Below are 24,287 nucleotides of genomic sequence, written 5' to 3'. Positions count from 1 at the left end.
TGTCTATATGTTCATATGTTCATCGTAACTATTTTCCCCATCCTTCTATTCTGCGACTCAGTACCCAATAGCCTCTTGTTTCCTATGGGCACTTACTAGTAAGGTCTGTCCTACCTAAGTAGGCTTTTGACATTTGTTCATTAAAATGTGGACTCCATTCCTAGTGAGAATTTAAAGAGAAATTATATAGAAGATGATGAGAACTTTGTTAATTTGTTTAGGTCAGAATTCTAAAATAGAATGGGAAACACAAAAGGAATCAATAATTGTGAGAGGTGAAAATCTAAAGATGAATATAACATTATTTAAATTTGAATTTCTGTGATCATGCTATAAATTTTTCATGGCAAAGGTATTTTAATTATGACTTCTTGCATCAATCAAAACCTATGTCTTTTCTAATTCTAGTAGGATCCTGGACTTAGTTTTCCAAGGTAATATTTGATTAGTTTGATAAGCAAGAGACTGATTATCTGTAATGGGAGAGTTATCTATCCTAGTTTTCTTTCCTTCCCAAGCAACTTGCATACTTCATGCCATCATCAAATGATTCCAGAGCCTTAATGTAAAATAAAAAAATCTGATGGCTGGAATTTCAAGCCAGATAGGAAGGGAGGACCTTGCCTTATCAGCAGGCTGGTGAAAGAGATATTTTGGGAGAGGTGGGGCTTTGTGATGCTTCTCAGATTGCAGTGTGTTGGCAGTCATGGGCTCTGCCTCTGTATAGGCCAGTCCTGCTCACTGCTTTCTGCCAGAGCAGGTACCACCCCTGAAGGAAGTGACCACCTGCTCGGTTCATTTGCTGCTGTTAGTCAGTGGTTACTGGTCCAGACATGGGACCATGTGTAAGAGTGGAGGAAGCACATCTAAGTCACAATAAGTAAGCTTTGTCATCTATTAATTTTAAGAAAAGGCATGTCGTGACATTAGTATATGTGCTTAAGACTACAGCTGTAGGGGACCAGATGTGGTTCAGTGTTATGAGTGCTTGCTTCCCATATACAAGGTCCTGGGTTCATAACCCTAAAAAAAAAAGAAAAAGAGACTACAGCTCTGGAGCCCTTCTTTGGCATCAGCTGATCACATAAATTAAATAAATTAGGTCAGTGGGAACAGACCTGTTGAAATATATTAGAATAAATTATGTAGAGCCACACCCACATTTAGTCCCAGAAGCAAACCTGTGAAAGCATCCTGGTGCTGCCTGAAGACCTGAATCTACAAACTTGCAGGTGTCTAACCTTGACTTCCTATCCTAATAGACTGAGTAAACTTCTGGGCCTTACCTTTTAAAGAAAAAGAACATGTTAAATAAATGGAGGGCTTAGAAGGACCTTCCTCAAGAGGTTCACTTGTAGGTGTTAACCTTATAACTGAATTCAGCAAGTTTACCTATCTCACTCAAGATTTCATTAGCCTTTAAGAATTTCCATACTGCTAACTCTGACTTAATTATACTCTTTGGTAGTTGGTATTCGTAATTGGAAAGCCTGAGGTACCGAGGTTAATGGCTATCAAATTTTATCATATTTCAAGGTAGTTTTCAGGTCATTTGCTGAAGCTTCAGTCTTCTTAGCTTTATAGCGGGAGCAAATAGAGGTATAGGGAAAAAGTTTTTGAACCTCTGGAAAGTTTAATAGTAAAAAGAACATTTGCAGTTCATGAAAGGCTTGGGGGTACAAAGAAAATATACAATATGACATTTATTTTCTAAACACTTGCATATATGTAGAGTGCTTACTTTTGAAGGTATAAATTGAATTGACATATAGAGTTCAGAAGCAATACAAAACCAATGGGCTGATGTCACCAGCAGACATCTTTTAAAGAGAAAAAAGGAAAAAAAAACATTTTCTTGGCTTGGAAAATTAAATTAATGTGCACTCATACAGTAGAATACTATGAAGCCATTACAAAGAAGAGATAGGTTTATTATTAGAAAACATAATACTATTATATACTATTGATGTATGTAAAGATATCTAAGAAGAAGTAACTGGGAAATAAATAAATGTAATTGTAAGGTATAGTGAAAGGCCAGGACTGCGCTGTACAGTGTGCTAGCTGCTAGGCCCATGTGGCTACTAAGTACTTGAAAGATCACTGGAGTACCTGAGGAAGTGAACTTTTAATTTGATTTAATTTTAACTAATTTAAGTAAAAAACCTGAAGCCCTGTACAGTTTTTAAAAATTGTTAAGATGATAGTATTTTGGATATATTGGGTAAATAAATTTATTACTAGAATTAATTTCACATTTTTCTGATTACTTTTTAAATGTTGACTCTAGAAAATTTTAAATTGTATATGTGACTTACATGATATTTCTATTGGAAAACTCTAAACTGTTAATATTTCCTCTGTGAGTGAGATGGAGGGAGTTTGGAAGAGAGAAACTTTCGGCCTTTTCTGTACATACTTATGTATTTAAAATGTTTACAATGAGCATGTGTTACTTTTTAAAAATGTTTAAAGAAAAAGCTAAAAGAGAAGAAAGGACTGACTGACAGCTTACTACAACTTATTAAAAAAGTGGCAAAATAAGGACCAAGCCAAAATGCAAATGAGTAACTTATATTACTTGAAGGGTTGGCTAATTTAAAATTATTGTTACCATTTGTAAATAAATGGGCAGTGGATAGAGAAGTTGTCATTCTATTTTAAAAAAAAATAGCCATATATGCTTTCTTAGGTGATTCCCATTATTTGCCCTAAGTCTTTCTTCCCTTTTTTGGGAAGAAGGGCACATTTTTGAGCTTCTGGTGATTGATGTTGAATGTTCTCAGCAGCTTCTTTGCTCCTTAGTTTTACATAGCTGACGAGATTGCAGAGACCTCATGAAAGAACAAAAGGACTGTCTCAAGTAGTAAACGATTCTTTCAAGAATTTAAAGGAATACTTAATTTTTCCTTTCTTCTTAATAACATTTATATCTGTTCCCCCCCCGCAAAGTTTTAAGTTTCCTTTAAGGAGTAGAATTATTAATATTTCAAATAACAAAAGAGGAGTCATTAGTTTCTCTTCCTTTATCAGCCTGTCATTTGTGTCACTGTCTGTCACTTTCCTGCCTTTGCACCAGGTTATGGAGACAGAACGGATGATTTATCTGGTGACAGAATATGCTAGTGGAGGGGAAATATTTGGTAAGTACTTTACTGCATTCTTTAAACAGCTCTTGAGCCCACTGTGGTAGACCTGAAATAGCTGCTTAATGCCTTGTCTCTTGAGGATCTGTCACTTGATGCTGTCCTTTAGTCCTGTCATGTGTTATCAATAAAATCATTTTAATTTTCTGTGATTCACCTATGAAAATCCCCTTATCATCTTTGTGTTTCCTTAGCCAAGATGTTTCATCTGTTTCAATTAGGTGTTGACAGTAGGAATTGAAGATCTCCAAAAACAAACATCACTTCTGGACGTGCTGCCAGGGGGTCTTCCTACCACCATATCCTCCCAGAGGTCACCACGTGCGAGAGCACTTGCACAAGTGTGTGGGCCTCTGTCGTGTGAGAAGGAGCGACGTAGAGCAAACACGCTCACCCTGATGCATTTTTAAAACTTTGTTTAAATATAACATGTAACTACCTTCCTTACCATGTGTTCACAGTTCCCCTTGATGATTCTTTTAATTTGGAGGTTTTGCCTTCAGTAGCTATTTTTTTTTCTCTCACACTTAGCTTTAGCACAACATCAGAAATAAGCTGGAGAATTTGTTACCAGGATATCTGACTTTTTGAGGTGCTGAAAACTGGCCCAAAAAAATTATTTATTTTTTTTATAACAGTAATAAATAGAACCAGGTAAAGGTAAAACTTTCAAACAAAGATTAACATGTATGTCATTGTTTTTTTCTGTAGTTAAATACAGAGAAATATTTCTTATATTTTGGGTTTATCTATTTTATTTATTTTTTGGATTTTGTTTTGGCTTAAATCTGGAAGGTAAGAGTTTTTGAATTTTAAATAAATAAATATGGGTACTTTATTAATTGCAAATACATTCACATTTTTTAGGGCTGGGCAGTTGGATTTTTTTGGTGTGTTAAACTGACCCAAATAATACTGTGGTTTTTTGGTTGTCTAAGCGTCTTTAGCATAATTGCTAGTCCTTTTTAAAGGCAGCATTATTTGTTAATTTTATCATTAATTGGTTTCAGGTACATGTTTATTTTATGGTAAGGCTAATGGTGATGGAATGAAATTTATAATCAGAATTTAGCATTGGAAGAGAAACTGTATTTCAAAGAAATGGAACCATTTGGCATTGTGTACATTGTGCATCAAGAAAGGTATAATAGACTTTTAATATTTATAATATTTATATGCCAGTCATGTCCTGGAGAGGCTAACTTCTTTTACGAAATTGTTTTTCCACTCACGAGCTCATGTCATGGTAGAAAAGACAGACATAGAAATCAACATTATGTTAAGCACAGGAACTGAAACTGTGAAACCATAGGTGAAAGCAGTAGTACAGCTGGCAGTGTGGTTGTCTCTTGGAGCATATCAACGTAGTCTTCCTGAAGGGCATGGCTATATGGAAATCCATGAACTAGAAAAGAAAAGTGTTGGGAAAGAGAGATAGCAATCATGTCATTGGGGTAGTGTGCCATGGCCTGACATGCCAAGCAGATATTAATGATGAAACTATTAATTCTGATCACAAATGGACACAAAGATGAATGGACAATTTGCACTTTCTGGACATAGTTTTTAGAAATTGTATTCTGTAAAAAAAAAATGTCTCCCAAATCCTTGAGCTAGAAGGGCACTGGTTGGTGAAGAAGCCATGGGAATCTTGAGAGAACTGTGATTTTGTCATGTAAATATTTATAACATTCAAGGAAACAAACACGGGACACATCAAATCTACCCTGCTCTTTGAAAGCAATTCCAAAGTACAGACAAGAGGGGAGCAGAAGTGGCTCGAGCAGTTGAGCACCTGCTTCCTATATAGGTTCAGTCCCCAGTGCCTCCTAAAAGCAAACAAAATCAACTTGGGAGCCGATGTGGCTCCGCAGCTGAGTGCTGGCTCTCCACATACGTGCTCTAGGGTTCAATCCCTGGCCTTGGTACCTTAAAAAAAAGACAGCAATCCCCTGGGTATGGACTTGGTGGGCATTTCCAGGAATGGTACTTCTGATAATATCATTATAAGAGATCCAAATGAGGAAGGCAATGGTATATTACCTAAAGAAATTATTGGGACTGCACAGGGAATTAAGAATCTGATGAGTTCTGATTTTTAAAAGGGTGTCTGTAAATAAGAAGAAAGCAGCCAGGAATATGGGCTTTGGGGACAGTTAGACTTGCATTTGAATCAGATCTCTGCCACCTATTTCCTGTTTTGCTTGGACCCAAGTACTGTTTCTGGGTCTCAGTTTCATGGTTTGTAAAAGAAAGATCCATAATATTTCCCTCACAGTTGTGAAGATTAAATGAGATAGCATATATAAAACCCTAGCACAGTGTTTTCTTTCATCTTCATATGAACAAATGAATGGCAGATTGATGTCCAGCATGACAGCGTGTGTGCCACTAATTCACTCCCCAGTGAAAGTAGTGAAAACTAGAAAAACAAAACAAAAACAACCATTTAAGCCCCTGGAAATGGCCAGAAAGGCAAACAGCAAACAAAGAAACATCTACCTATTCCAGAACACCTATTGAAATTCATAAGAAAGGCAGGCGTCTGGTATTTGAACCTAGATGGACCCCTCTCTTCTGTCTCTCAGCTCAGGGAGGTGGAGTCGCCACTCAGGACTGCTGTAGCCACTCAGGACTGCTGTAGCGGAGACCAGAGGGTTCCCTCTACCTGCAGCTTTCGGATGCAGGGATTCCCAGGAGGAGAAGGAAGGATGTCAGCGTTTCTCATCCTGCTTCCCTTCCTATTGCTGAAGCTAACTAAGCTCCAGGCCAGCCAGGGTTCCCTGGAACTGAGGCTCTGCCTTGGGTACCGTGTGCTGAGAATAGGGGGGCTCTAATCATCCTGAGAACACCAGGAGAGGCAAGCTCAGAGGACCCCAGATTGCCACCCCCTCTCCACTTCCCAGTGCACCGGTCCTGGGGGGTGGAGGAGTAATCAGCGAGAAGCTCACCACTGTCTCCACTCCCTGCTCCAGAACCCTGGCTCACAGATTTTTGTCTATGAGGAGAAATAGGCCAAACAAACCGAAAGCTCCCAATCTCTTCCCAAAGGAAGTAACATCATTTGCAATAGAAAGTAAGGAAGTTCAAGTCTAAGGGTGCTCTTTTTTGGTTTGTTTTTGTTTTGTTTTGTTTTGTTTTCCTTGTGAAATGCTTTATTGAGGGAGAATGCTCAGGAGGACTCTGTGAGGGTGCGAGGGCTGCAGGCAGGGCTGAGGGAGCAGCTCAGCAAGGTGGCAGCCTCCGGTGGAGCCCAGCCTCGGCCTGTACTATGACGCGCTCTGGAGTAGGAACTGTACCACAGTGTTAGTTCCTCGAGCAGGAGGCGTGGGATTTTGTACCCCCTCAGTTAGTAATCATCCTTGTGTCGCATCTTTAGCAACATGGCCACTGAGGGCAATTCTTAAGAACAGTGGAGATTGTGGTGAGAGGCACTTGGGAGGAGATTCAAGATATAGGCCAAGCTCCAGGCTGGCTGCTTTGCAGGAGAGAACCAGAAACTATGACAGCTGAGAAGAACCCTCCTGGGGTCAGAACAAAAATCAAACCCTAACATCAGAAACTGAACTTTCAGAGACAGAATTTGCTTGGATTAGTTTGTAGAGCAATTTATGCCGTAGGCATTGTTGAAAAACAGTAGAGCAATCAGCCTGCAGTTAGGAGAGTTTAACAGCTGAGTGTGATCTGGGAAAGAAAGGGACCTGCCCTATAGACGGAATCCACTGTCACTGCAGGGTAACTATGGGAATATCCAAAAAGATAAAAATTGCCAAACTTTTAGCTTGAAAGCAAGGAAACCCTGGAGGAGAAGGGAGAGTCCAGCAGATGCTGCCATGTGCCTTACCATGTGACAGAGGAGCCCAGGGTCTCCAGCAGCTGTTCTTCTCTTCTTGATGATGCCTTTTTTGGGGACATTTTTGTGGCTTCAAAACTGAAAGCTTGTAAGCAAATAAATTCCCATAGTTAAATCCAGCACGTTTTATGACTAAAACATACCCAGATACCAAAACCAGAAAAAGGTAATCACAAGGAAAAAGAAAAAGAAAAACAACCTAAAACCTTTATCTCTTATAAGAATGGATCCAGAAATCCTCAATAAAATGTTAGCAAACTGAATCCAGCAACTTGGATTATACAGCAAAAGAATTATGCACTATGACAAGTAAAATGTACCCCAGAAATGCAAGGTTGGTTCAGCATCCAAATATCAATTAACTTAATAATAGCATACCAATAGACTAAAAGACAAAGATCACAAGATCATCTCAGTAGTCACAGGAAAGAAATTTGACAAAATCCAGTACTTTTTCATGATAAAAATATTCAGCAAACTAGGAATAGAAAGGCAACCTGATATGTAGCATTTACAAAAAATCCACCGGTAACATATTTAATTAGTCAAAGACTTTCCCCCTATGATCAAACATAAGCCAAGGTTTTCTGCTCTTTCCACTTCTAGTCAGTGTTGAGTGGAGGTTCTAGTCAGGGAAATTAGGTATAAAATGTATTTACATCAGAAAGGAAGAAGTAAAACTCTCTCTCCTTGCAGATGATATGATTTTGTGGATAGAAATTCCCAAGGAGTCCACTAAAGAACTATTAGAGCTAATAAACAAGTTCTGCAAGGTTTCAGGGTGCAAGATCAGTATACAAAAATCAGTTGTATTACTGTATACTTGCAATGGACAATCTGAAAATAAACAGTTACACTGACAATAGCATCAAAAAGAATACTTAGGAATAAACTTAAAAGAAATGTAAAATTTATACTCCAACAACTCCAAAACATTGTTGGAATGAATTAAAATAGATTGAAACAATTGGAAAAGCATCCTGTATTCATGGATTGAAAGACTGAATATTGTTAAGAAGGCACTACTCCTCAAACTGATTTACAGATTCAATGCAATCCCCATCAAATTTTAACTGACTTATGTGTAGAAATTGACCAACTGATTCCTGAAATTTATATGGAATTCCAAGGGACCAAAAATAGCCAAATCATTCTTGAAAAGGAGCAAAGGAGGATTCACACTTGCTAGTTTTCAGAAATTACTACAAAGCAACAGTAATCAAGACAGGGTGGTATTAGCACAAGGGTATACAATGCAATAGAATTGAAAATCCTGAAATTAACCCTTACATTTATGGTGAACAAATTTTCAACAAGGGTGCCAAGACCATCCAGTAGGGAAAGAGTAGTCTTTTCAGCAAATGGTGGCGGGAACAAAAGTATAGCTGCATTCAGAAGAATGAATTTGGGAGAGTCTGGAGGATTGGGGTAAGATGGTGACAGACTGACAGGCAGGACTGGATGCTCTCACAAAAGCAATGGAGCAAGAACCAAAAGATATTGGGGGGGGGATCTGCTTTGGTGGTCAGCAGATTACGACAGTGCTACACAACTCCCAGAGGGCAGGGAACAGAGAGAGAAAAAAGCCAAAAAAGACAAACATGAGTTACCAAGCCCTTACAGCAGCTGGGAAGGGCTCCTTCCTCTCCCCACAAGATATTAAGCTGGGGTAAAACGTCTGTCTCACTGTGGTCTACTCAGAGGGAAACAGGCATCTTCTGCCTTGTCTGCTGTTTCAAGAGAAAAGGGAGGGGAGGTCGGGGTACTTTTTTTCAGTGAATTCAGATAGCAGAGCCTGCTTTGAATCTCTTATCTGGATATTCAACACAGGAGCGCAAGAAAGCTCAGATTAAAACACCTACACAGAAAGGTTCGTTGACTAGCGCCACCTGCTTGCCTGTCTGGAAACTGCATGGACAAAACCTGCTCATGCTCTCTGTTCCAACCCCTGGGAGAAAATCTGCACCTCATAGTGAGTCCCTGGCACGATTTTGAAAACGTAAGCTGGGTAATTTTTAAGACTGGGAATAAGTTGAACCAAATATCAAAGGAGATCTGTGGGGGGATAAAACCCAATAAGAGAGAGAAATTAGCCATCAAAGTAAATATACCAACATATTCAGATGCCTAGGCATAAGCAAAAAATTACAAGCCATACTAGGAAACAGGAAATGATGGTCCAGATGAAAGAACAAACCAAATATCCTAAAGAGATATAGGATTTAATATAATTAATCAGTGATAATCACACAACTCTCCTAACTCACTTCAAAGAATTTAAAGGAAATATGACAAAAGAAATAAAGGATATTAAGAAGACACTGGGAGAGCATAAAGAACAATTTGAAAGCCTGCGAAGAAAAGTAACAGACCTTATAGGAATGAAAGATGCAGTGGATGAGATTGAAAATTACATTAGAGGGAAGCAAATTTGGCTCAATGGATAGTGTCTGCCTACAACATGGGGGGTCCTGGGTTCAAAATCATGGCCTCCTGACCCATGTGATGGGCTGGCCCATGGCAGTGCTGATGCGCGCAAGGAGTGCTGTGCCACGCAGGGTGTCCCCCCATGTAGGGGAGCCCTATGTGCAAAGAGCGCACCCCATAAGGAAAGCCTCTCCGCGCGAAAAATGTGCAGCCTGCCCAGGAGTGGTGCTGCACACACAGAGAGCTGATGCAGCAAGATGATGCAACAAAAAGAGACACAGATTCTTGGTGCCACTGACAAGAATATAAGAGAACACAGAACGCACAGTGAATGGACACAGAGAGCGGATAACTGGTGGGGGGGAGGCCGGGGAAGGGAAGAGAAATAAATAAAAAATAAATCTTAAAAAAATACATTAGAGGCACATAAGAACAGATTTGAATTGCTTGAAGACAAAATTAGTGATTTCGAAGACAGAACATCTGAACTGGAAAAGATAGAAGAACAGAAAGAGGAGAATGAAAAAAATGGAACGGAGTCTCGGGGAATTGAATGACAATGCACAATACATAAACATTTGCATTATTGGTGTCCCAAAAGGAGAATAGAATGGAAAAGGAGCAGAGGGAATATTTGAGGAAATAATGACTGAGAACTTGAAGGACATAAATATCAATATTCAAGAAGGACCAGGGCACCCCAAACAGAATAAATCTTATTAGACCTACCCTGAGACTCCTACTATTCAGAATGACAAATACCGAAGATAAAGAGGATTCCAAAGCAGCAAGAGAAAAGCAAAGCATCACATACAAAGGAAACTTGATAAGATTAAGTGTTGACCTCTTATCAGAAACCATGGAGAAGAGAAGAAAGTGGTATGATGTTTTTAAGGTACTAAAAGAGAGAAACTGCCAGCCAAGAATTGTGAATCTGGCAAAGCTGTCATTCAAAAATGAGGGTGAGGGAAGTGGATTTGGCTCAAGTGATTGGATTCCTGTATACCATATGATAGGAGGTCCAGGATTTGATTCACGGGACCTCCTGGTGAAGGCAAGCTGGATTGTGTAGCAAGCTGGTCTGAGCAGAAAGTTGGCCCATACAGAGTGCTGACTTACGCAGTGTGCTGGCCTGCACAGGAGTGCTGGCCCGCACAGGAGTACTGGCCTGCCAAGATGGTGCAGCAAAAAGAGACACAGAGGAGAGACAGTAAGAGATACAGCAGACCAGGGAGCTAAGGTGGCACAAGAGATTGAGTGTCTCTCTCCCACTCTGGAAGGTCCCATGATCAGTTCCCAGTGCCACCTATAGAGAAGACAAGCAGACACAGAAGAACACACAGCAAATAGACACAGAAAGCAGACAGCGAGTGCAAAACAGTGGGTTTGGGGGACAAATCTTTAAAAAAAAATTAAGGTGAGTTCAAAGTCTTGATAGACAAACAAAAACTGATAGAATATGTTACCAAAAGACCAGCTTCGTAAGAGATGCTAAAGGGGGTGCTGCAGCCTGAAAGGAAAAAACAAGGGTGTAAGATTTGGAGAAGATTTTATCACAGCCCAATGAAGGAAAATGCATAGCATGACTTATTTGAATCTTTTTTTTTTTCAAGATTTATTTCCACCCACACCCCACCCCCATTCCTCCCGTTGTCTGCTCTCTGTTCATTCACTGTGTGTTCTTCTTTGTCTGCTTATATTCTCACTAGGCAGCTCTGGGAACTGATCCCAGAACCCTCCAGAGTGGTTAGAGAGGTGATTATTCTTTTGTGCCACCTCAACTCCCTGTTCTGCTAAGTCTTCTTGTTTTCTCTCCCTTATGTCTCTTATTGCATCATCTTGCTGTACCAGCTCCCTGCATTGGCCAGCACTCGTGCGCTGGGTGGCATTCCCATGCTGGGTGGCATACCCAGAGCAGCACTCCTGCGTGGGGTGGCAGTCCTACGTGGGCCTCCTTGCCACGTGGGCCACCTTGCCCTCAAAGTTGTGGTTTTGTTATATGTGGAATCTTAGAAACGTCAGCCAAAAATGCATGCAAGTATGAATATTCTGAAATTTCTTTTAATTCTGATTTATGCTTAAGTTTTTGGCTTTAAAGAAGTTATAGCAATGGTAGTTGCCTCCTTCAACATTTGTTAGATGTGTGAAGTACTGATAAATGTCACAACGACTTTTATTTTTTAGATTATTACTGTAGGTAGGTTAGTCCTTACCACAAGTAAGTAATTTTTGTAAATGTGCATTTTTTTTAATGAGCAGATTTTACAAATACATCATAATAAAATGTACTACTACTTTTAAAAAATACAGGGGATGTTGTGGGAGAGGATAGGGTATGTGGGAATCCCTCATAATTTCTATGTAACTTTTCTGTAATTTACAACCTCTTTAAAAATAAAGTTTATTATGTTAAAAAAAGAGAAAAGAATGATTTGGGACTCTTACCTCACACCATATACAAAAATTAACTCCAAATCTATCAAATACTCAAATGTAAGAGCAAAACTGTAAAACTCTTAGAAGAAAACTTAGCAGTGTCTTCATAAACTTGTATTGGGCAAAGGCTTCTTTTGTTGGACTTCATCAAATTTAAACAGTTTGTATTTCAAGGGAACCCATTAAGAAAGCATAAAAATAACCCACAGAATGGGAAAAAATTGGTGTAAATCATATATCTGATGAGGGACTTTTATCCAGAATGCATAAAGAACTTTTATAACTCAATAATAAAAAGACAAACAACTCAATTTAAAAATGGGCAAAGGATTTGAATAAAAGTTCTTCAAGGAAGACATATAAATGGCCAAAAGCACATGGAAAGATGCTGTACATCATTAGTATTCAGGGAAATATAATTCAGAAGCACAATGAGATACCACTTCACACTCGCTAGAATGTCTAGAATCAAAAAGTCAGAGAATAACAAGTATTGGTGAGTATCTGGAGAAATCTGAACCTTTTTACTCTGCTGATGGGAATGTAAAATGATCTAGCCACTTAAGGAAAACAATCTCCAGTTCCTTAAACAGTAAAACAGAGTTACCATATGACCCAGCACTTCTACTCCTAGGTATAGGCCCAAGAGAAATAAAAACATGTACCACAGAACACCAACAAGATGGTGGCAGAGGAAGGAGTTCCTAGAGTCAGCTCACTCTACAGGGCAATTAGTAATCATCCAGAGCTATCTAAAGCACCTGTTTGGGGACTCCAGGAGACCAGAAGAGCATCCTGCAACATCCTTGTAAGAATGGAAGGAGAAGAATACCCATCTGCAGAGAAGATTCATAAGTAGAGCCCTCGATGACCTGCAGGCTGGTGCCTGCCCATCCTCTACTGGCAGCACAAGTTCCCTCAGGAGCTAATCCCCTGCTGGAATTGGAAGCTCCATTTTCCAAAAATGGGGGAGGAAGAGACAACTGGGCACCAACTTCAGCTACTGATTAGTAAACTTGGCTGGCTAAAGTATAACCCTAAGGACAGCTAAACTTTTAACCTGTCTAAGTCGGAAAGAGGCTGGTAGCTGCAATTTTAACTTCACCCCTGACCTGAGGATAAGTGGGGCTGATTAGAAATCACAGTGCTGGTAAGGACTGGCTTCTTTCCATCTAGATTGGATTGCAGCAGTAGCCTAAGCCCCAGCCCCACCTCTAGCTGGGAGGAACCTGGGGGGGACCTGCACGAGCCTCTTGGGGAAAATACAGGCCACGCCACAGAGACTGGTGATCATCCTACTCTGGTGGCACAAGCTTCCTTGGGAGCTGTTCTGTGGCTGGAGTTGGAAGCTCCATTCCCAAGAACAGGAGGAAGAGACAGTTGGCCACCGACTTCAGCTGGCTGACTTATATAATGCTAAGAACAGCTAAAGCTTGAACCTGTCCAGGTCGAAAGAGGCAGGTAGCTGCCATTTTGACTCCACCCCAGGCATGAGAGGAAGCCAGGCTGATTGAAAATCACAGTGACAGTAGGGATTGGCTTCTTTCACCCAGATTGGACTGCAGCCCTAGCCTATGCTTAAGCCCCACCTCTAGGAGGGCGGAAGCTGGAGGGACCTGCACCAGCCTCTCCAGTTAACTGCAGGTACATTTGGCTGGCACAAACCGAGTAGTTGGAAGTCTACCAGGGTAACTGCAGTCATTATGGAACTGGATAGCATAGACTGCTGCCCACACCTGCAGTTCCATTCCCACCCCATGTAGGAGAGGAAGGGAACTGAAGCGTCATCAGTCTCTCAGGGCAATTAGAGTTTAGGCCTGCAAGACTTGGATTATTATACAGGGCTGTGATTCTGTTCCTACCTTGGCAAAGGAGAAAGTTGGGAGAAGCTTCATCTGTGCCTTGGAAAATGTGGGCAGCTTGAACCTCCATAGCTTGCAACACCAACTACATCCTTGGCTCCTATTATACAACCAGCAAGGGAGAAAGGGCAAGAAATCCCTAAATTAAAGAGAGAAATTGCACCCAGAATAAATACATCTAGTAAGCCAGATGCCAAGATGCCAACAAAAAATTACAATCCACACCAAGAAACAGAAAGATATGGCCCAGTTAAAGGAACAAGATGAGCCTCCAGATGACATAAAGGAGTTGAGACAAATAATCATAAATGCTCAAAGAAATCTCCTTAATAAATTCACTGAGATGGCTAAAGAGATTAAGGATATTAAGATATTGGATGAGCACAAAGAAAAATTTGAAAGCATGCATACAAAAATAGCAGATCTTATGGGAATGAAAGGCACAATAAATGAAATTAAAAACACAGTGGAAATATATAATAGTAGATTTGAGGAGGCAGAAGAAAGGATTGGTAAGCTTGAAGAAATGACCTCCGAAAGCAAACATACAAAAGAACTGATGAAGAAAAAGATGAAAAGTGTTGAACAAGGTATCAGGGAACTAAATAACAGCAAGAGACGTGCAAACATACATGTCATCATGGGTGCCCCAGAAGGAAAAGAGAAAGGAAAAGGGGCAGAAGGAATATTTGAAAAAATAATGGTGGAAAATTTCCCAATCCTATTGAAAGGTATAGATATCCATGTTTGAGGAGCACAGTGTACTCCCATCTGAATAAATCTGAATAGACCAACTCGGAGACACTAATCAGAATGTCAAATGTCAAAGACAAAGAGAATTCTGAGAGCAGCAAGAACAAAGCAATGCATAGCATATAAGTGACACCCAGTGAGATTAAGTGCAGATTTCTCACCAGAAACCATGGAGGCAAGAAGACAGTGGTATGGTTTGTTTAAGATCCTGTAAAAGAAAAACTTCCAGCCAAGAATCTTATATCCGGCAAGAGTGTCTTTCAGATATGAGGGTGAGTTTAGAATATTCACAGGTAAACAGTAACTGAGAGAGTTTATAACCAAGAGACTGGCCTTACGGGAAATACTAAAGGGTATGCTACAGTCTGAAAAGAAAAGATGGGAGAGAGGGGCTTGAAAGAGAGCCTGGAAATGAAGATTAGGGAAGTGGACATGGCTCAACTGATAGTGTCCGCTTACCATATGGAGGGTCCAGGGTTCGATACCCAGGGCCTCCTGACCCATGTGGTAAGCTGGCTCAGATGCAGTGTTGCCATGTGCAAGGAGTACTGTGCCACACAGGGGTGTTCCTGCATAGGGGTGCCCCATGCGCAAGAAGTGCACCCTGCAAGGAGAGTTGCCCTGTGTGAAAACAGTGCAGCCCACCCAGGAGTGTTGCCACACACATGGAGAGCTAACACAGCAGGATGATGCATCAAAAAAGAGATGCAGTTTCATGGTGCTGCCTAATAATGCTAGTGGACGCAGAAGAACACACAATGAATGGACACAGAGAGCAGACAGTGGGGCGGGGGAAGGGGAGTGAAATCAAATAAATTTAAAAAAAAAAAGAAGATTATATCAGTATAAGAACTAAAGTTCTCAAAAGGGTGGTGAGGGAAGTGGATTTGGCTCAATGGATAGAACGTCCACCTACCACATGGGAGGTCCAATGTTCAAACCCAGGGCCTCCTGACCTGTGTGATGAGCTGGCCCACGCACAATGCTGATGTGCGGAAGGAGTGCCTTGCCACGCAGGGGTGTCCCCTGCATAGGGGAGCCCCATGCGCAAGGAGTGCGCCCCGTAAAGAGAGCTGCCCAGTGTGAAAAAAGTGCACCCTGCCCAGGAGTGGTGCCACACATACAGAGAGCTGATGCAGCAAGATGATGCAACAAAAAGAGACAGAGATTCCTGGTGCTGCTAAATAAGAATATAAGTGGACACAGAGGAACAAACAGTGAATGGACACAGAGAGCAGACAGTTGGGGGTGGGGGGAGAGGACAGGTAAGGGGAGAGAAATAAATAATCTTAAAAAAAAAAGAGAAGGGTGGTGAAAATAAAACATGACAGATAAAACCCCAAAGGTCAAATGGGTGAAATAAGAACTGCCTTTACAGTAAGAACATTGAATGTTAATGAATTAAACTCCGCAGTCAAAAGATACAGACCAGCAGAATGGATGAGAAAATGTGAGCCACCTATATGCTGTCTGCAAGAGTCTCTACCAATAGATTAAAAGTGAGAGACTGGAAAAAGATATTCCATGCATTCAGTAACTAAAAAAAGAAGAAAAGCCAGAAAACCTATGTTTATATTGGATGAAATAGATTTTAAAAGACACTAACATAGTACAATCTGGGAAGGAAGTCAGGAAAAAAATTTCCATTTACAATAGTAACTAAAAGAATCAGATATTTAGGAATAAACTTAACCAATGATACAAAGCACTTGTATTCAGAAAAATACAACTCCTTGCTATAAGAAATAAAAAAAGATCTAAATAATTAGAAGAATATTCCATGTTCACAGATTGGAATACTAAATATCACTAGTATTTAGTAGATATTCAATTCTTCCCAGATTCTTATACTTCCCAATAAAAGTTTCACCAGCACTCTAAAAATAAATGGAAAGCGTGATTATGACATTTATTTGGAAGAATAAGGGGTCCTGATTAGCCAGGAACATCTTAAAAAGGAAAAATGAAGTTGGAGGGCTTTCACTTCTGGTCTTTAAAACATATTAGGGAAGGGGATGTGGCTGAACTGATTGAGCATCCATCTACCATTGAAGGATCCAGGGTTCAATCCCTAGGGCATCCTGACCCATGTGGTGAGCTGGCCCACGCACAGTGCTGTTGCCACGTGCAAGGAGCGCCATGCCATGCAGGGGCATCCCTGTGTAGGGGTCCCCTATGCTCAAGGAGTGTGCCCTGCAAGGAGAGCTGCCACATGTGAAAAAAAAAGTGCAGCTCGCCCGGAAATGGCGCCACACACAGAGAGCTGATGCAGCAAGATGACGCAACAAAAAAGAGATACAGTTTCCCAGTGCCGCAGAATAATGCAAGCGGACATAGAAGAACACACAGCAAATAGACACAGCAGACAACAGGGGAAGGGGAGAGGAATAAATAAAATCTTTTTTTAAAATTACCTCACTACAGTGGTAAAAACAGCATGGTACTGGCATAAATACAAACACCTAGACCAGTGGAACCGAATTGATGGTTAAGAAACAGACCCTCACATCTATGGTCACGTGATACTTGACAAGCCTGTCAAACCCATCCAGCTCTGGCAGAGCAGTCCACTCTACAAATTGTGCTAAGAGAACTGGATATCCATCGCCAAAAGAAGGAAGGAAGACCTCTGTCTTACGCCTTATACAAAAATTAACTCAAAATGGATCTAAAAGCTAAATATAAAAGCAAGAACTCTAGAGCTTCTAGAAGAAAATGTAGGAAAATATCTTCAAGCCCTGGTGATAGATGGTGGACTCTTAAAGAAGATAAAAGGAGGACTGGGATGGACTACTGTTGTTTAATGTATGTAGAAGGTTTTGTTGTTGTTGTTGTTGTTGTTGTTGTTGCTTTCTTTAAAAATATTTTAAAATTATTTTTAAAGATACATGGATCACACAAAACGTTACATTAAAAAATATAAGAGGTTCCCATATATCCCACTCCCAACTCCACCCTATTCCTGCACATCAACAACTTCTTTCATTAGTGTGGTTCATTCATGTGGAAGTTTTAATTAACTTTATTGTAAAAGTGTAGAAGTGTATAGAGTTGATAGTAAAACATAATGAGTAACAGCTGGTTTATAAGTGGGAATGTGACTGAAAATGGTAGTCTAGGGATCTAAATGCCAGTTGACAGAAAGCTGGAGAATAATCTAGGTACTGAATAGCACCATAAACGCAGAAGTGGATGAGAATTGTGGTTGATGATACAGATGCAAGAGTATCCTTTGTGAGCTAGAGCAGATGTACATCACTATTGCTGGATTGTGGGAATGTGGAGAAGCATGGGAAAGATACAACTGGAGTGACCTATGGACTGTGGTTAACAGTAATAATGTAATATTTATGCATTTAAGCCAAAGATGTACTGTGTTGATAATGGCAGAGTATGGAAAAAATGTGCCAAATGTACACTATGGACCTGGTAATAGTCTGATGATGATATCTTATAATCTGTAACAAATGTTCCACCACAGTGTGATGTGTTGATAGAGTGATGTTGTATGGGAATCCTGCACATGTCTTTTATTGTTTTGTAAGTATATAACTTCTATCATAATATATTTAAAACATAGTAATGGGGTGGGTTAGGGGGAAATATACCAAATGGTAAGGTAAGGACTATAGATAGTAGTAAGATTTTGATGATATTCTTTCATCATGTTTAACAAATGTCTTACAACAATGCAAGGTGTTGGTCGTGGGTTGATGTATGGGACCCTTGTATAGTGTTATGCATGTTTGCTTTGTAAATTCACAACTTTTACTATATACTTATTGTTTATGTATGTTCTTATATAAATGAATAATAATAATAGCAATAGTGGGGGGTTGGGGGAAAAATAAACCAAATTTAAGATACTTTGGTTGGTAGTAGTATTTTGAGGATGCTCTTTAATCATTAGTTAAAAATGTTTCACAGCAATGCAAGGTATTGTTGTTGGGGTGAGGTACAATGTCCCTGTGTGGTGTTGTGTGTATTTGTTTCATTAGTTCACAACTATTGCTATACCCTTATTGTCTGTGTATGTTTATGTATGTGTGATATACTTTGCTAAATTTTAAAAATGAAAAAAAATAGCAAATGTACCACAAAAACTTGTGCATCAATGTTTATAGCAGCATTATTCATAATAGCCAAAAAGTGAAAATCACCCAGATGCCCATCAAAGGAGAGATGTACAAACAAAATATGGTATATCCACACAATTGATTATTATGCATGCTACAACATGCATGGACCTTGAAAACATTATAGTTAAGTGAAAGAAGTCAATCACAAAGGACCACATGACATATGATTCCATTTGTATGAAATATCCAGAACGGGGAAATATAGAGAGAGGAAGTAGATTAATGGTTGCTTAGGGTTGGTGATAGGGATAAAGACTTAGGAAAGTGATAGCTGATAGCTAAAGGGTTTGAGCTTTCTTCCTGAGTTGATGAAAATTTCTGAAATCGACTATAGTATCTGTGGAGTTAACTAAAAACCACTGAATTGTACACTTTACTTTTTTTATTTTTTATTTTTAAGAGGTACTGGGGATTGAACCCAGACCTCATACATGGGAAGCAGGCACTCAACCACTCACCTACATCTCCTCCCCAAAGAGAGTTGGCTTGTTTGTTTTTAGGATGTATTGGGGAAACAGGCACTCAACCACTTGAGCTACATCCTCTTCACAAATTGTACACTTTAAATGGATGTATTGTATGATATGTGAATTCTGTCTCAATAAAGCTGTTAAGAAAAAGAATGAATAGATTTGTATGAATAATATCAGAAATGCTAAAAGCAGGATTGGATCAGGGCTTATGACAAAAATTGCAGGTGGTTATTTGTGAAGCGAACAACTGGAAGAGAGTGGGCTTTTTGTTTGAAAGGTATGGTGTAGAATCAACAGATTATGGAAAGTAAAGGAACCAGTCACGTATGTTCTGGAAAACAATCCTCAAACCAGAACATGTGGAGCAAGCATGGGTAATACATAATTTTAGACATGGGCAGGTAGGAAGTAGTAGGAGAAGACTTGCTTTCTCCCTTCCCTAGTCCTCTTTCTCCTCTTTCACGCTTAGTCTCTGTCCTTTTCTTCCCCTTCCCCTCTCTTCTAACTTGGAGGAATCGCCAGAATTGGGCCTCAGAAGAGTGAGGAAGGTGTGGGGAGCTTTAGGGAGGAGGATTGGGGTCCAAGGATGCAGCACAGTTGGGATGGGATGGGGAGAGCTTCAAGGGGTGTTCAGGGGATGAGGGAGAAGCAGGATGAGCCAGGCACTGGATGGAGGAGGTGGAAGTACATACTCAGTACCCAAGGATATAGGATGCAGGGAAGGGGGCATAAGGACAGTAGCACAGGACCTGGCAGTGGCACACAGAGGAGATGACCATTGTGGATGGGAGATTGTTTACTTTAAGGAAATAAATACATTAGTTGAGCAATTAAATGTATTGCACAAGTAAATATATTGAGGATAACAAGAGCTAAGTTTTCCATTGTGTGGACTAGATCAAGCATACCAACATATCTGTAATGGGAATTCCATCCTTAGAAGATTAGAGATAGTATCTCCCTCTGGAGCAAAAGAGCAGGTGTTTATTCTTTGTTATAAAATATTTGGGTTCCCTAAGCTCAGGGTTCCTTTTCTGTAATGCTCCACATTATTTGTACAGTCATTCTTTGGGAATTGGGACTTGGTGGATTGAAGCAAATATGTTGATGCTCATTGTGGCAGTTTGATTTTGGTGAATCCCAAAAAGAAAGATTATGTTTGTGAACTAATCCATTCTTGCGGGTGTGAGACTTTTTCAGTGAGGCATGACTTAGGTTGAGTCTTTGCCCTCTTGCTGGGTCTGATAAAAACAGAAACATAGGAAAAGGAAGCCGCCATTGTTTTTATCCTGCCACATGAGAGGACTAGAGGATAGCTTAAGCGTGAAGCTGCCAAGAGGCTGGGCGCATGGAGCAGCTCAAGAGGAGACAAGCCCTGCTATATGCTTACAGCTGAACTCATGAAGAACATGGAGCGTCGAGACTGATGGAGGAGGCCTCGTAAGAGAGAAGCCCTATGCCCTTGTTGCTCACAGCTAAGCTCCAGCAGCTGGGCTCTGAGAAATAGAGAGCCTGGAGGGGAAGGCTGAGACCTCCGCAGAGATTAGCAGCCATCTAGCTCTGCCACGTGCATGGACAACAGGATCAACTGTAGCTGACTTTGGTGAGAACGCCTCTTATGGTGCTTTTAACAGCCTTGGAACTAAGCTTTTACAGCAAATAAACCCCCCTTTTAAAAGCTAGTCCATTTCCCCTACTTTGCATCAGCAGCCCTTTGGCAAACTAAAACATTCATGCAGCTTATTGTGCCGTGAGTAATAAAGTCCTTTGTCTCTGACCCCGGGATCTCCTGTTTTCTGCCTGCAGCCATGCACCTGTGGCAGGCTAAACTGTTATCTTACAAGCAGAGTAAAATCTCAGACACTTTACAGTACTTGACAAGGATCAAGGGGGAGTTTTGTTTAAATCTGAGACTTTATTACAGGCTGAGGTTTTAGATCCAGTGAGAGTAAAGTTGACAAAAATCCATATGGCTGTCTACTCCCTTGTTGGATTAGTACAGCAAGATCCAGGAGTATGAAGTGATTGAGCTGTGAGTTTAGTTGGGGGGCTTATTAACCTTGTACAAGAAGAGTGTGAATGGAAGTAAGGTACTTCATGCCTTTTGTCTAAATGTTTTGTTGGAAGGAGGAGGATGGGTTATCAGTTCAGAGTTAAGGAAGGGTGTGTCTTACTAGGGCTACTGGAAGACTAGTTTGCTAGGGCTGCTATAACTAAGTACCACAAACTGAATGGCTTAAAACAACAGAAATCTGTTGGCTCAGAAGTCTGAAATCAAGGTGTTGGCAGGGCCATGCCTCCCCTGACATCTCCAGGAAAGAATCTGTTCTGTGCCTGTTTCTTAGCCCTTTGTGATTTGAGAGGAATCCTTGGGCTTCGATCTCTGTCTCCATTATATGGCTCTCCTCCCCCGGTCTTTGTCCAAATTTCCAGTCTTTATAAAGACAGAAGTCATTGGATTAAGGGCCCGCTTTACTTGAGTAAGACCTAATTTTAACTCGTCTAAATTCATCTGTAATGATCTTATTTCCAAATAAGGTAATATTCAGAGGCACTGAGTATTAGAATGTTAACATATTGTTCTGGAGGGCACAGTTCAGTCCATAACAGGGTGAGAGAATAGGGACCTGAATGAGGATGAGAAAGAGAAGATAGTTGCTGGGAGGAGTGAGAAAGGGATATTTAAAATAATTGATTAAAGGAATTTATTATTCCATTGTTCATTATCGAATGATTTTTTTCATGGTGGTGCTCAACTACCTGTGTGTAGAATGGAAGGACAGAGAATTGGACTGAACCAATGTTCACAGAACAATGTTACAGAAAAAGTGCAGATGGGAGAGACAGGAGGCAAGGGAATTGAAGCCACCAGCAAGAAAATATTTAAATGGTAGACTATTGGGTGTAGTCTGCAGGGGGGATGGGGGGGCGGGATTAAACAAGGATAAATGCTCTTAAACAGGAGGAATTTTAAAAACTGGAGGTCTAAATGAACTTGAAAAGCAAGTGTGCTAGTCATAAGAGAATCACTGCCCAGTTTAGTAGTCAATAGTCACATGTAGCTATTGCATATTTGGAATGAAGCTGTGTACCTGAGAAACTGAATCTCTAGCTCAATTTAATTTTTAATTTAAATTTTAAAACCGAGGCAGTATAAAACACTTTTCTATTAAACACAACTCTTTTATCTTGCTATAACTGCATTTCACTTAAACTGTTGACAAATTCACATCTGAATTGTGATGTCCTTTAAGTGTAAAGTATGTACCAGATTTTGAAGACTTAGAATAAAAAAAAGGTAAACTATCTCATTGATAATTTTTATAATTTTAAAATATTGAAATTATTATATTTTTAATATATTGGATTATCTAAGATAAAATTAACTTTAAAAAGAGATTCTTTATACTTTTTAATGTGACTAGAAAAATTTACATTATATATATATATGTGTGTGTTATATTTCCATTGGACATCACTGATCTAGAAGGTTAGGATAAGAAAGGTGGGAGTATACTGTTGGAGTTTAGGATTTCAGAGGTATAAAAGTCTCAAGCCAAGTCCAAGATGTGGCCATGAGAAGAGTTGCTGAAATTTGGTGGAGTTACAGATCACTGGAGAAAAAGAGGGTCCATGGAACCATGAGGTTTAGTTGTCTAGTAAGTTATCCTCATGGATATTGAAATTGCCTAGATGACTGATAGAATCCGGGTGGAGCAGTAGACTATGAACTGGAGTTCAGTGGGTTTGGTAAACGTGAAGGCAACAGAGGTAGATGCCCAAGAATATGCTTTCATAGTCTGGAGCTAGGGGGGTGGCCAAGGAGTTTATATAACTTCCTAATCCCTTGTGGAATATTGTCTTTTGTTTTTCCTTCAAGAAGCTTGTAAAAGAATTGCTAGCCTCAGAGGAATTGGTTGGAAGGATGTTATCAGTAGAAGGTGTCAGGATACAAGATACAAAAGCCCTGCTACCCTTCTTTGTCCTATTAGTATCAACTCAACTTTCACAGCTCATCCCAAATGTAAACTCTGATTTTGACAGAGTTAATCACCTTTTTCCTGCTGGCTTTGAGCATCTCTCTCCTTTGGTACTTTTTATAATAATTTCTTCTGCATTTCTATGTCTGTTATTTACTGAGATTAGACTACATAATTTAGATTTTAGTCCCTTGGTCTGTGACTTTTCTTTTGTCTTATTGGTGTCTTGTCCCCTCCTCCCCTGCTTCTTCCTCATCTTCCTGATTACTAATTGATGTTGGAGTGCTCTTGGACTCAATCCTTGGATCTCATTCCCCACCCCTGCCTCCACTCCCTAGTTGATTTTATAGACCCATTAAGCTCTTGGCTCCCAGATTTTAAATTTCCTACTCCAGCCTCTACTCTGAACTGTAGATTTATATCCAGCTGTTTACTTGATATCTCTACCTGGATAGACATCTCAGTCTTAACATAATGCAAAATTGAACCCTTGATTTCCATTTATTTTCTCTTTTCATCAGTCTTTTCTATCTCAGTAATGTTGCCCACACCAACAACTTCAATAAATCCTGCTTGATTTTTTTTTCTCATACCTCATGCCAAATATATCAGTAAATTTTGGCTATTCTACCTTTAGCATGAATGCCAGATTTGATCACTGTCACTCTCTCCACTACTACCACCTTGGTTCAAGCCACAGTTGTCTCTTGCCATGATTATTGTGATAGCCTTTTAACCAGTCTCCCTCCATCTGCATTGACATTACAACTAGAGTGATTATTTTTATTTTTTTTAATTCATTTATTTATTTTATTTCTTTCCCCTCGCCCTCAGTAGTCTGCTCTCTGTGTCCATTCACTGTGTGCTCTTCTGTGACCACTTCTATCCTTATCAGCAGCACCCTGAATCTGTGTTTCTTTTTATTGCATCATCTTGTTGTGTCAGCTCTCCAAGTGTGTGGCACCATTCTTGGGCAGGCTGCACTTTCTTACGCACTGGGTGGCTTTCCTTACAGGGCACACTCCTTGTGCATGGGGCTCCCCTACGCGGGGGACACCCCTGCGTGGCACGGCACTCCTTGTGCATGTCAGCCCTGTGCGTGGGCCAGCTCCACATGGGTCAAGGAGGCCTGGGGTTTGAACCACGGACCTCCCATGTGGTAGACAGACACCCTATCCATTGGGCCACGTCCGCTTCCCTAGAGTGATTATTTTAATA

General features: G+C 40.2%; 1 protein-coding gene across 8 annotated transcripts in view; it reads left to right on the top strand.

Annotated features, from left to right (window-relative positions):
• The window catches only part of SIK3 (SIK family kinase 3), a 277,323-nt gene that overhangs the window by 154,766 nt on the left and 98,270 nt on the right, over positions 1 to 24,287 (top strand). For all 8 annotated transcript variants that reach the window (XM_071212345.1, XM_071212343.1, XM_071212341.1 and 5 more), the window contains one exon: positions 3,080 to 3,143. In XM_071212345.1, the coding sequence (XP_071068446.1) occupies positions 3,080 to 3,143 (64 nt within the window). The remainder of the gene's footprint in view (positions 1 to 3,079; positions 3,144 to 24,287) is intronic.

Source organism: Dasypus novemcinctus, chromosome 27, assembly GCF_030445035.2.
Source record: "Dasypus novemcinctus isolate mDasNov1 chromosome 27, mDasNov1.1.hap2, whole genome shotgun sequence".
In the NCBI taxonomy this organism is placed as follows: Eukaryota; Metazoa; Chordata; class Mammalia; order Cingulata; family Dasypodidae; genus Dasypus; species Dasypus novemcinctus.
The sequence above is the reverse complement of the archived record's forward strand: the minus strand, read 5'-3'. Positions and strand labels throughout refer to the sequence as shown.